Raw genomic sequence first — 14,069 nt, 5'->3', positions numbered from 1 at the left:
AGGGCTGGCTCTGGGCACTGCAGCTTCAGTGTGTCTCTGAGGAACACTGGAGCTCCCCAGACAGTAGCCAGTGTCTGGCCGCGGCCTCCTCACCTCAAGTTAAGAGGGCACGGACCTCACTTACCTGAGCTGCAGAGGATGAAATGGCAACAGGGGACTTCTGTTCCCCGAAGTGCAGCGGCTTGATTCCATGTAAATCACCAATCCCTGCCTCCTCGCCAAGCGTGGTCTCCCTCAGACTGGGAAATCGTTGTTTGGGTAGGTTGAAGATTTGGGGTGTTGAGTGTGTTTGCATGTTAAGTGGAGTACCCAGGTGCAGGGTCAAAGCCAAACCATAATGATTTATTAAGGGAGCGGAAGAGTCTCTTATGAGTTGGTAATTGTGTACTTAAGGGTTACTCGATACTGTTTTAAATGTATGTGTTGGAAATAAAAATAGTAAAAACTCTCTAAACCTTGGCCACTGTGGGGTCGATGGCACAGCAGCCCAGATGATGTATCAGTGAAAAGCGATTACAGTTTCTTTTAGAGAGGTGCTCCCAGTTCTCTTGGTGCTAAGGGGTCTCTGCTTGGTTTCTGCTCCTTCCTGAATTTTGCACTAATTGTATCAAAGGGTGGTTGCTTATCAACTCCTCAGGTTGATTGCTTCTCCCTTAGTGTTAAACCATCTCTGCTTATTCATTCCATAAACATTTATTGAGCCCCAGACATGTTGTAGGTGCTTGAAATCAGGCCCCAGGCAGATACCCCTTTCCTTGTGGCATCTTTGTTCTTCCTGGGTGAGAAAGTCCATAGACATGGTAACCATGTTGTGTGGAGTTTGAGGAGGGTTTGGGGTGCGGGAGAGAAGGGCCAGAGTGAGCAGGGTGGGCCTCTTTGAGGGAGACATTTGAGCAGTGATTTGGGGGTAAAGGGAGGAGTCAGCCCTCGGAGGGAGAGTGCTTGAGGCAGAGAGAGCAGCTAGCTCAAATGGTCTAGCGACTACAGTTGGGACCGACTGTGTACAGACGTTCTGAGAAATCGTGTGAAGCTGAATATGGACTGGGCATTTGTTGACATTTAGGGCTTATTGTATGGTAGTTATGTCTTCAAAGGTCATTTTCAATTTGGGCTGCAAACTGAAGAACTGATTGTTTAAAATGATAGCGTATCTGGGATTTTGTTGAAGACCTTAGAGGACCCCAAGGCGGAAGCGTGTGTGGTGTGTTGGAGGCCAGCATGACTGGGAGGTGGGGTGAACATGAGTGGGAAACCAGGGCCTTTGGACGGTTTTGAGCTGAGGAGTGAAAGCAGGAGGTCCAGTTTGCAGACTTCGCCCTATTACTGGAGGATGGTGTGGCTAGTGGAGGTGTGAGAGGTAGTTGAACCTCACATGTGTTTGACAGCAAAATCACTAGGATTTCCTGAGGACTGGATGATGGGTAAACCGATTAAGAAGGTAATGCCAGATTTCAATCTGAGCATCTTGAAAGACTGAATTTGCTGTGAGCTAAAGTGGGGAATGACAATATGTGGTCCACTGGAGAAGGGAATGGCAAACCACTTCAGTATTCTTGCCTTGAGAACCCCATGAACAATATGAAAAGGCAAAATGATAGGATACTGAAAGAGGAACTCCCCAGGTCATTAGGTGCCCAACATACTACTGGAGATCAGTGGAGAAATAACTCCAGAAAGAATGAAGGGATGGAGCCAAAGCAAAAACAACACCCAGCTGTGGATGGGACTGGTGATAGAAGCAAGGTCCGATGCTGTAAAGAGCAATATTGCATAGGAACCTGGAATGTCAGGTCCATGAATCAAGGCAAATTGGAAGTGGTCAAACAAGAGATGGCAAGAGTGAACGATGACATTCTAGGAATCAGTGAACTAAAATGGACTGGAATGGGTGAGTTTAACTCAGGTGACCATTATATCTACTACTGCAGGCAGGAATCCCTCAGAAGAAATGGAATAGCCATCATGGTCAACAAAAGAGTCCGAAATGCAGTACTTGGATGCAATCTCAAAAACAACAGAAATGATCTCTGTTCATTTCCAAGGCAAACCATTCAATATCACGGTGATGCAAGCCTATGCCCCAACCAGTAATGCTGAAGAAGCTGAAGTTGAACGGTTCTATGAAGACCTCCAAGACCTTTTAGAACTAACATCCAAAAAAGATGTCCTTTTCATTATAGGGGACTGGAATGCAAAAGGAGGAAGTCAAGAAACACCTGGAGTAGCAGGCAAATTTGGCCTTGGAATGTGGAATGAAGCAGGGCAAAGACTAATAAGAGTTTTGCCAAGAAAATGCACTGGTCATAGCAAACACCCTCTTCCAACAACACGAGAAGATTCTACACATGGACATCCCCAGATGGTCAACACCGAAATAGACTGATTATATCCTTTGCAGCCAAAACTTCCCTGGTGGCTCAGACAGTAAAGCGTCTGTCTACAATGCAGAAGACCTAGGTTCGAGCCCTGGGTTGGGAAGATCCCCTGGAGAAGGCAGTGGCACCCCTCTCCAGTACTATTGCCTGGAAAATCCCATGGACAGAGGAGCCTGGTAGGCCACAGTCTATGGGGTCGCAAAGAGTTGCACACTACTGAGCAACTTCACTTCACTTTTGCAGCCAAAGATGGAGAAGTTCTATACAGTCAGCAAAAACAAGACCAGGAGCTGACTGTGGCTCAGATCATGAACTCCTTTTTGCCAAATCCAGACTTAAATTGAAGAAAGTAGGGAAAACCACTAGACCATTCAGGTAAGACCTAAATCAAATCCCTTATGATTATACAGGGGAAGTGAGAAATAGATTTAAGAGCCTAGATCTGATTGATAGAGTGCCTGATGAACTATGGGCAGAGGTTCATGACATTGTACAGGAGACAGGAATCAAGATCATCCCCATGGAAAAGAAATGCAAAAAAGCAAAATGGCTGTCTGGGGAGGCCTTAAAAATAGTTGTGAAAAGGAGAAAAGAAAGATATAAGCATCTGAATGCAGAGTTCCAAAGAATAGCAAGGAGAGATAAGAAAGCCTTCCTCAGCGATCAATGCAAAGAAATAGAGGAAAAGAACAGAATGGGAAAGACTAGAGATCTCTTCAAGAAAATTAGAGATACCACGGGAACATTTCATGCAAAGATGGGCTTGATAAAGGACAGAAATGGTCTGGACCTAACAGAAGCAGAAGATATTAAGAAGAGATGGCGAGAATACGCAGAACTATACAAAACAGATCTTCACAACCCAGATAATCACGATGGGGTGATCACTCACCTAGAGCCAGACATCCTGGAATGTGAAGTCAAGTGGGCCTTAGAAAGCATCACTACAAACAAAGCTAGTGGAGGTGATGGAATTCCAGTTGAGCTATTTCAAATCGTGGAAGATGATGCTGTGAAAGTGCTGCACTCAATATGCCACAAATTTGGAAAACTCAGCAGTGGCCACAGGACTGGAAAAGGTCGGCTTTCATTCCAGTCCCAAAGAAAGGCAATGCCAAAGAATGCTCAAACTACCACACAATTGCACTCATCTCACATGCTAGTAAAGTAATGCTCAAAATTCTCCAAGCCAGGCTTCAGCAATATGTGAACCGTGAACTCCCAGATATTCAAGCTGGTTTTAGAAAAGGCAGAGGAACCAGAGATCAAATTGCCAACATCCGCTGGACCATGGAAAAAGCAAGAGAGTTCCAGAAAAACATCTAGTTCTGTTTTATTGACTCTGCCAAAGCCTTTGACTGTGTGGATCACAATAAAGTGTGGAAAATTCTTCAAGAGATGGGAATACCAGACCACCTGACCTGCCTCTTGAGAAACCTGTATGCAGGTCAGGAAGCAACAGTTAGAACTGGACATGGAACAACAGACTGGTTCCAAATAGGAAAAGGAGTACGTTAAGGCTGTATATTGTCACCCTGCTTATTTAACTTATATGCAGAGTAACATCATGAGAAACGCTGGACTGGAAGAAACACAAGCTGGAATCAAGATTCCCGGGAGAAATATCAATAACCTCAGATATGCAGATGACACCACCCTTATGGCAGAAAGTGAAGAGGAGCTAAAAAGCCTCTTGATGAAAGTGAAAGAGGAGAGTGAAAAAGTTGGCTTAAAGCTCAACATTCAGAAAACGAAGATCATGGCATCTGGTCCCATCACTTCGTGGGAAATAGATGGGGAAACAGTGGAAACAGTGTCAGACTTTATTTTTTTGGGCTCCAAAATCAGTGCAGATGGTGACTGCAGCCATGAAATTAAAAGACGCTTACTCCTTGGAAGGAAAGTTATGACCAAGCTAGAAAGCATATTGAAAAGCAGAGACATTACTTTGCCAACAAAGGGCCGTCTAGTCAGGGCTATGATTTTCCCATGGTCATGTATGGATGTGAGAGTTGGACTGTGGAGAAAGCTGAGCGCCAAAGAATTGATGCTTTTGAACTGCGGTGTTGGAGAAGACTCTTGAGAGTCCCTTGGACTACAAGGAGATCCAACCAGTCCATTCTGAAGGAGATCAGTCCTGGGTGTTCACTGGAAGGACTGATGCTGAAACTCCAATACTTTGGTCACCTCATGCAAAGAGTTGACTCATTGGAAAAGACCCTGATGCTGGGAGGGCCTGGGGGTAGGAGGAGAAGGGGACGACCGAGGATGGGGTGGCTGGATGGCATCACCGACTCGATAGACATGAGTTTGGGTAAACTCCTGGAGTTGGTGATGGACAGGGCGGCCTGGTGTGCTGCGATTCATGGGGTCGCAAAGGGTCGGACACGACTGAGCAATTGAACTGAAAGTGGGGAAGGTTGTGGTTCAGGGTGAAAGTCTGAGATGACCTTAAAACTCCTTATATGTTACATAATGTCCCATTATGCACTGTATGCATTATTATAGCAGATTAAGGTGACTTGGCATTAACCCCTTAGGAGAATGTCCAGTGTGTCTTGTGGTTTCCGAGTTAGGGTACTTGGTGTTGCAAGTCATCTGTCCGCATGAGCACGGCCGTGTTCTGTTCGTTAGTCTGCTCCTCTGCTTTTCCGTGCATGTCGCACTCTTGGTTACATACTTGATGGTCTGTCTCCAGATTTGTTTCGCTTTCAGTGTTTCATTATTCTAGGTCTTTTGCATTTCTATATAAATTTTGGAATCAGCCTGTTTTTTTTTTCCCCCAGCAAAACTTGCTGGCAAATTTTTAATTGGGGCTTTGCATCAATTTAGGGGAGAACTGACAACTTTCTGATCCATGGAAACGTCATCTCTCTGTTTGGGTTTTCTCTCACTAATCTTGGTGATATCTTACTGTAATTCAGGTTACAGGTCTTGTCCATGTTTTTAAAAATCAGGTTTATCCTTGGGTATTTTACATTTATGCTGTATTAATCATTACTATTTTTTAGAGCTTTGAGTTTGTTTTTTTCCCCAAAGCTTGATTACCTCGTTTCGTCTGTGGTGGGTCTTCGTTGCTGTGCACAGGCTTTTCTCTGGTCGTGAGCAGGGACTCCTCTCAGCTGTGATGCACAGGCTTCTTCTGTGCTGACTTTTGTTTCAGAGCATGGGCTCTAGGCTTGCAGGCTTCAGTAGTTGTGGTGCTCGGGCTTAGTTGCTCCTCGGCGTGTGGGATCTTCCTGGACCAGGGATCGAACCTGTGTCCCCTGAATTGGGCGAATTCTTAACCATTGGCCCTCGAGGGCAGTCCGAGCCTTGGGCTTTAAGAAACTATTTACTTATTTGGCTGTGCAGGGTCTTAGTTGTGGCATGTGAGATCTAATTCCCTGACCAGGGGTTAAACTTGGTCCCTAAGAGCAGGGAATCTTAGCCACTGGACCACCACAGAAGTTCTGAATTTTGATTGTTTGTTGCCATTGTGTGGAAATACCTCTGACTTTTGTATATTGGCCATGATCCTGAAGAGAGCAGGTGCTTGGAAAGCGCAGGCCTACTCCTTCTGAGGTTTCCCTCCCTGAGGCAGAGAAAGGTGTTGGCTTCAGGGAATTAATGGCATCTGCTGCCTTTCCCAGCTGAGTAGGGTCTAAAAAAGTGACAGGAAGGGCCCCTCTCCCTAGGAGCTAGCCCTAGTGGTGGCTGCAGCCAGCTCTGGGCCTCACTGGGGAGGGCCCTGTGTGCTCCTTGGGGCCCAGAGATCTTTCCACAGATAGCTCTCCATATGATATTTGCTTATTTTGCGAGTTCTCCTGTGGGAGTGTTTCTCGACATCCATGATTCATCCATCTGTGAATTGCTGGGAACCCAGTTTAAATATAAAGGTTTCATACCAGAGCAAGCTCCTGGTAGTCATGTGGGTGCAAAGAATGACAGCAGAGGTGATATTGACAATATTTGGCAAGCTGCAACTGACAGCTGCCTGGGAGGCTGAGATTTGGCTGGTTCACTGGCTTGAGTATGGCCATTGCACTGGACATCTAACCTCACAAAGGAGGGAAAGTCATGCTGTCTCTGTGACCTTGGGAGAGTTCCTGAACATTCTTGAGCCTTAGTTTTCCTGTCTGTAAAACAAGGCAGCCCCTTTTTGCCTGGGCCATGTAAGCCTTTTGGAGCTGATCCCTGGGTGAAACTTCTAGTTGCCCTGTGGCAGTAAGGCCACTTCCATGTCGGAGATGAAGTTTATCCATCCTTGGGTACATCATGTCCCCAGCTTCATGAGGGCAAACTTTACCCTGACTGTAATAGTGGGTGGTTTTCTTGGGGTCTGTGTTTGGGTGTGGGGACTGGAGAGGGGAGAGGTCACCTCGAAAGAGGGAGATGTGGTGACCTTGAACAAGTTTCTGGACATCAGACATCTCAGATCCCTTACCTGTCAAATGGGAATGATTTTGTAACTTAACCCTGAGACTGTCCTGGGGATTCAGAGAGGTTACTGAATTTTAACGTAAAACCTGGAACTCACTGCTAAACGCGTATTAAACGCTAGTGTGTCTGTTTTTGCTGTAATGTCATTACTGTTATAATCACAGCCTTGAACCGTTTTCTGTGCTCTCAGTATGTTGGCTTGTGGTCGTCTCTGTCCGTATTGTTTAAGATGGGATCTTTCGTGTCTGAGGTCTTTGTGTTTACTGGTTAGTGCACCATATTGGGTCATACGGTCAGAGACTGATAGAAATTGATTTCTTCAGCTTGCCCTCCTGTGGAAGGGTGCATCACAGAGTTCTGGCTGAAATCTAGAATTACGCTGTGTAATTCCAGGGATTGGAGACATTTAAAATTGTCAGTATGTACCAGTAACTTTTTTTTTTTTTAATTTTTACTTTATTTTACTTTACAGTACTGTATTGGTTTTGCCATACATTGACATGAATCCACCACGGGTGTACATGCGATCCCAAACATGAACCCCCCTCCTACCTCCCTCCCCGTAATATCTCTCTGGGTCATCCCCGTGCACCAGCCCCAAGCATGCTGTATCCTGTGTCGGACATAGACTGGTGATTCGATTCTTACATGATAGTATACATGTTACAATGCCATTCTCCCAAATCATCCCACCCTCTCCCTCTCCCTCTGAGTCCAAAAGTCCGTTATACACACCTGTGTCTCTTTTGCTGTCTTGCATACAGGGTCGTCATTGCTATCTTTCTAAATTCCATATATATGTGTTAGTATACTGTATTGGTGTTTTTCTTTCTGGCTTCGGCTCCAGTTTCATCCATCTCATCAGAACTGGTTCAAATGTATTCTTTTTAACGGCCGAGTAATACTCCATTGTGTATATGTACCACAGCTTTCTTACCCATTCATCTGCTGATGGACATCTAGGTTGTTTCCATGTCCTGGCTGTTATAAACAGTGTTGCGATGAACATTGGGGTACATGTGTCTCTTTCAATTCTGGTTTCCTCGGTGTGTATGCCCAGCAGTGGGATTGCTGGGTCATAAGGTAGTTCTATTTGCAATTTTTTAAGGAATCTCCACACTGTTCTCCACAGTGGCTGTACTAGTTTGCATTCCCACCAACAGTGTAAGAGGGCTCCCTTTTCTCCACACCCTCTCCAGCATTTATTGCTTGCAGATTTTTGGATCGCAGACATTCTGACTGGTGTGAAGTTGTACCAGTACCTTTTTTGGGAAACTCAGTGTTTCTTCTCTGTTCTTTGTTTTAGGTTGGCCAGCACGTTGACAGAAGTTGCCTTTTGACATAGCTCCCACCATGGCTGGCTGGTAGGACCACCGTCCCATGCCCAGAAGCCAGGTGAGTGCGAGGTATCTAGTATCTGTGGAATGGAGGCACTGACTTACCCAGTAGGCCTCATTCAGGTCCTTGGACGTTGAAACAGCACTGCTTCGGAAGCTGATGGCCACCTCCTAGTGAGGGAAGAAGGCCAGCACCTCTGGTTTTGCACACTGGGTGATCTCCTCAGGGCTGCCCAGGCCCTGCCTTCTCCGGATGGCCTTTCGCTCTCTTCTTGTGTCTCACAGGTCACTCGTTTGAAAAACCCAGGCCCCAGGAGAATGAGCCGTCCTCTGTGAGGATCAGGGGCAGAGGATAATCCTGGCCAGGTGGCCTTTGCCCTCTGGCCATTCCTGTGGTTTCCCAATGTGCCGGAAACGATTAGAGTTTATCCTTAACCATCCGTGCTTGGAGCGCATTGACCTTACCGCACTCTGTGCCTGTGGGGAAGCTGAGCCATCCCCCCACTGCTTTGGGGTCTCAGGTGGAGACTGTCCAGGGCTTTTAGGACCCAACAGGACCGAGCCCAGAACCAAGTGGTATTTTGTCTGTTACTGTCAGGGCCTGGCTGGTGATGTTTTGGGCAGGGCCTACCTAACTGGAGAAGGTAGGACTGAGAGACGTCTTAGAAGATGACACCTTGGAGACCTCCTCCTGGGTCAGTGAGCCGCTTCCTCTTGTAGGCCAGCCGGCCGGTGACTTCCAAGGGGTGTATGCCCTTGAAACAGTGGGACAACTGCATGGGGCGAGAGCTGGCTTCAGGGACTCCCCTGCTGGGCTGAACATGGTATGTGACAAGGGTTGGCTGTCAGTTTGTGAGGTTTCAGCTCTTACCTGCATAGAGCAACAAAGTATGGGAATGGTCAAGTAATCCTGGGGTCAAGAAAAGATTTCCAGAATGTTTCCCCAGCAAAATAAATTTTACTGGTGTTTAAAATTTTTTAATTGAGATAATTTGTATACCATATAATTCACCCATTCATAGTATACAATTCTAGACTGATTTTTTTTGTGTGTTCAAGAGTTGTGCAGATGTCACCTCTGTGTAGTTATGGAACACTTTCATCACCCCCCAAAAAGCCCCCATACCTATTAGCAGTCCATCGCCAGTCCCTCTTCCTCAGCCCCCAGCAGCCACTCCTCTACTTTATATCTCTGAGTTTGCCTGTTCTGGACGTTTCTTATCAATGGAATCATTCTGTATGACCTGCATCATTTTACACCCCCACCCAACCCCCCGGCCCTACCCAGGGACCCTAGAGCTCTGGTGAAAATGTCTCAGGGTCTGTGCCGGTTTGTTAGAGCTAGTTGAGGATCATTGGTGTTAATGGTGCTCATTGCCTGGTGCTGGTGGCAGCGTGCAGTAGGCCAGCCACCTAGAAAGTGGGTTTGGCCCGTGGTTGTCAGCAGGCTTTCTCTGAACATTAGCATTTAAAATTCATGGTAGTTTATGTCTAGAAAAGGTCTCATTGCAGCCCAGGGTGGGGAGAGTGACCATCACTTGTCTAGTAGCCCAGGGCATTGTCTGAAGGCAGAGGGCTGGCTCAGGATTCTTTGAGGCCGTGGATGACCTCGTATCTGTCTGGCCCTTTGTTTTATTTTGTTTTAAATTTTGACCACAGTTCGGCGTGTAGGATCTTGGTTCACTGACCAGGGGTGGAACCTGCATGCTCTGCAACGCGAGTACACAGTCTTAAACACTGGACTGCCAGGAAAGTCCCTGCCTGGCCCCTTGTTTCCTGGGAAGTACATGGTCCGAGCAGTAAGTTATGGTGAGAGAGTGAATGAAAGAAAACTCCTCCTTTCCTATCACAAGGCCAGCAAGGAAGACATAGCCATGGCATTAGAAAGCAGTCAGTTTGGGGGTCCGGGAGGGAAGTTCTGGAAGCCACCTCAGGTGTTCCCTGTGGTCCTGCCTCTCTGTACCTGCTGTGTGAAGGGCTTGATGGGAAAATATGGTCTGCAGATGGCGGTGGCCGGTGATGGTCAATGTCAAACAGGCCAAAGCACCCTTGAGCAATTATTTTTTAAAAATGTGTAAGTACGTCAGCTTGTGTACTTTTGGTCGTGGGTGTAAGTCAGCCGAGCAGATTGATTGATTGATTGTTCCACTTTCCATTGAACCGTGGCCTGTGGTCAGCTGGGGTCTCCTCATTCCTGCTGCCCAGGACTCAGTGGGCATGGAGAAAGAGCAAGGCGGGAGAGGGGCCGCGTCCTGGAGAGCCTTCCGACACGCACACAGCTGGCACACGATGCCCCGCGTTGTATGTGGTTGTCAGTGTGCATACTGAGGGTCAGTCTGCTTGCTTGGGCTGACGGAATTGACGTCTACCCTTGAATTTTGCCCGTCAGGTGTCTTCGTTCAGCAGCTGTAGACACTGCTCGCGTGCTCAGAGCCTGGCCTTGTGCTTGGTGTTAAGGACCAAAACGGGTATGACTTGTCTAAAAACAAACAGGGAAAAGCAAATGCAGATGGCCCTTAAGCAAGGCAGGAAAGAGACTCAGTCTTTCCCAGTACTAAGAATAGTGCTCACTGGAGCTTCCCTAAGACATTTCTGACCCTTAGTCTCGAAAGGTGGACACTGTTCTCTTGGTGGGAACCGTGCACCCCCGTATGTTGCTTTGGGAGGTTCGCAACACCTTAGAGAGGGATTTGCTTACCCTTTGCTCCAGTGAGTTCACTTCTCAAAAAGGATCTTGAAGATGCTGTCAAAAGTACGGATTGTGTCTGGGCTGTTCTCTGCAACATTCTGAAGTAGCAAACTGGAACTAACCTAGCTGTTGTCAGTTGGGGCCAGGACTGATGGGGCTTGATCTGCCAGTGGGGTGGAGCTGAGCCCCTGAGTGAAAGAAAGGGTGGCTTCATGTCATGGTGATGGGATTTCTAGGGTGAATTAAGCAGAAACAATAACAAACTGAAGGGTAGATGCATTGTACTCACTTTCATGATAAAAGGTTAGGGGTGGGATGGAGGCATAATGTGTATTTGTTCTTATTTTATTTTTTAGAATGGATATACAATCCATAAATGAACTACATGGTCACCTCCAGAGGCATGATGAAAAGAGGGTAGGATTATTGGGAGACTCCTCCAGGTTTCCTTTCTGTGTCGCACCAGATGCATGTTTTATATAATTAGAAAATAAAGTTATGTCATGTTGAGGGAGTGGAAGCCTAAAAGCCATGTGCAAAAGCAAGCTGAAATGAATGAGTCTGGGTACATATCAGTTATTGCTCAAGTGGGTAATTTAACCTCTCAGAGGGTTTATTTTACATGGCTTTAAAGCATAGTAGTTTGGGGGACTCCCTGGTGGCCCGGCGTTAACAGTCCGCCTGCGAAGGCAGGGGACACATGTCGCAGGATGCGCCACAGCCACTGACGCCTGTGTGCCTGGAGTCCGTGCTCTGCGCTGGGGAAGGGCTGCGCGCAGCAACAAGACCCTGTGCAGCCGTAAATAAACACAGTTGGAAAAATGGTAGTTTTTGATCATAAGATATGAGATAATGCCATAAAGGTAAGAATTAGGGAAAAGAAATCTTCAACTGCTTTTAGGAATCATATTTTTGGTTTCAGGTCAGCAATGCCAATAGTCTTATTATATATTGTAGGAGAAAACAAGTAACCGATGTCTTTAAGAACCAACATTGGGAATTCCCTGGCTGTCCAGTGGCTAGGACTCCGTGCCTCCGTTGCAGGGGGCCCAGGTTTGATCCCTGGTCAGAAAACTAGAATCCCACTAGCCCTGCGGTGTGGTCAAAAAAAATTTCTTGTTGTTGTTTTTTTAAGGACGAAAGACATGTAAGTGAAAGATCAAAGCACTTAAGTGAAAATGTTTTAACTCTAAATCTGCAGTGGGAATGTCCCCATTGTGAAAGATCCTGCCAGGGTTGTATCAGAAGGACCCACAGGACCCTGCTCCCCCGCTCCCCCCCAACCCCTGGCCAAGGGTGGGGCAAGGGAATGTGAATGAAAATTAGTTCCCTGGGTTGGAGCATCAAATGTGTTTAAAAAAAGAATCCAGGGTTTGTATTGATGATTAGAGGAAAGGGAGAAACTCATGAGTGCCCTTCAGAAAGTGTTAGGGAATCAACTCATTTTGAAAAATTGGCAGAGTGAAGAAGCAAGCACTTACCTCTACAGCTGAATTTGCAAGGAGCCAAATAGCGGGTGAGGGCTAGTTTCCCTCGAAGATAAGCTCGAGCTGCCAGAGTTTCCCAGTTGCTTTGCTTATGCTATCTGATGTGGTACCTGGAGTATTGTGATTGAGAAAGTCAAATTTTAGTTTTATTAGATACAAGTCTTTTTAAATAGCCACATGTGGCTAACAGACAGTGTAGCTATTGACGCTCTGCTAATGAGTACGGAACACGAAATTATAAGTTCATACATTTGCAGACACCTAATAAAATGGTGGGTCTAGACAGTGGTCCTCAGTAGCTGCCAGCCCTCCACCCCCACCCCCAAGGAAGGGTGCATGTGCTTTCAGAGGGATATATGCTTGATTTGGCCTCAAAATCTAGTTTATAGGAAACGGGGGTTGTGTTCCTGGTGTGTATCCCTGGTGACTCAGATGGTGAAGAATCTGCCTACAGTGCAAGAGAACTGGGTTCGATCCCTGGGTTGGGAAGATCCTCTGGAGAAGGGAATGGCTCCCCACTACAGTTTTCTTGCCTGGAGAATTCCATGGACAGAGAAGTCAAGTGGGCTACAGTCCACGGGGCCACAAAAAGTCGGATACGACTGAGCGACCGACAGCTTTTCACGCTTTTCATTATACCACAAGGAGGCCACTTGCAAAGCCCAGTCAAGGGGAAGTGGGACAAATGACCGGATTTCTTCAACATGTGATTGAAAAGAATGCAATGGGGTAACCTGTGTATTTTAGACAAGTGTGACTTTGACAAAGATTGAGGAATAATTGTTTAATTGTTGATGGTATGATCATGGAATTGTGATTTTGTGTCCTGTAGTGATAAATACTGAACTGTTCATTCATAAATACATGTTGAATGGTATTTGCTTCTTAAAGAGCCTAGCAGACGTGAGATGGGTGAAAAACTGTGGTTGGTTGTCTGATGACTGTGGGATTTGGGTGGTGGGCATGTGCAATTTATGCTGCTGCTTTGGATATGTTTGCAGTTTTCCATAAAATAATTTATTTTCCATAAAATAAATTTGGAAGATGAGTGTAACCCAGGCCTTCCTTCAGGGAGCTTTATGATGCATGTGACCCACCCAGAGCAGGAAAAGTCCCGCTTATAAAAGTGAGGATGGTGGCCGCTTGTGTTTAAGTTCGAGCAGAAAACCTTCAGCAGAGGTTCTGGCATTGCGGTGGGGAGCTGTGACAGCGGCCCGTCAAGCGGTACAACTTCCTTAAAGCATTCTTACTTTCTGTAGTAGCACTTTCAGTGCCTTCGTGGAGCTATGGTGGTGGTAAAGTGGGTGTGTTCCCATTTCACAGGTGGGGAAGGTGAGGGTGTGGAGGTGAGCCAGGCATTCTGGTTTCGGCTTAGTGGAGTGTGGCGCTGGTAGCCTGTCTGTCCTGTGTGCACTCCCCCCGCCGCCCCCAGAACCCAGAGCGCGTCGATCACCGCGTGTGCCGCTTCGCTTCAGTACCCTGATGCTGCAGTGCCCCATATGTTGTTTTCTGACTCAAATTAATATATTATTCATTAGAAATCAATCTCGCCTCTCCATTGGTGGTGTCTGTCCAGAGCAGCCATAGCCAATTAGTCTGGATGAAGTAGGTAGCTAGCTGGTCTTCAACATGACTCTGTCTTATAAAAAAAGAAGTGCTTTATAAATTTGAGCCTTAAGTGTGATCCAGGGTGTTTGATAGCGCCCTTGTGGGAGGGACCTCCACCCTGTGTCTCAGCCTGCTGTGTTCACTGCCCACC

General features: G+C 46.6%; 1 protein-coding gene across 5 annotated transcripts in view; it reads left to right on the top strand.

Annotated features, from left to right (window-relative positions):
• The window catches only part of GATAD2A (GATA zinc finger domain containing 2A), a 98,506-nt gene that overhangs the window by 32,258 nt on the left and 52,179 nt on the right, over positions 1-14,069 (top strand). For 4 of the 5 annotated variants that reach the window (XM_068979376.1, XM_068979379.1, XM_068979377.1 and 1 more), the window contains exon 2: positions 8,104-8,192. In XM_068979376.1, the coding sequence (XP_068835477.1) occupies positions 8,178-8,192 (15 nt within the window). In that variant the 5' untranslated portion in view covers positions 8,104-8,177. Of the gene's footprint in view, positions 1-8,103; positions 8,193-8,858; positions 8,959-14,069 lie in introns of those variants that run through there. The other variant, XM_068979378.1, reaches the window with a different exon arrangement.

Source organism: Capricornis sumatraensis, chromosome 9, assembly GCF_032405125.1.
Source record: "Capricornis sumatraensis isolate serow.1 chromosome 9, serow.2, whole genome shotgun sequence".
Taxonomy (NCBI): Eukaryota; Metazoa; Chordata; class Mammalia; order Artiodactyla; family Bovidae; genus Capricornis; species Capricornis sumatraensis.
The sequence above is the reverse complement of the archived record's forward strand: the minus strand, read 5'-3'. Positions and strand labels throughout refer to the sequence as shown.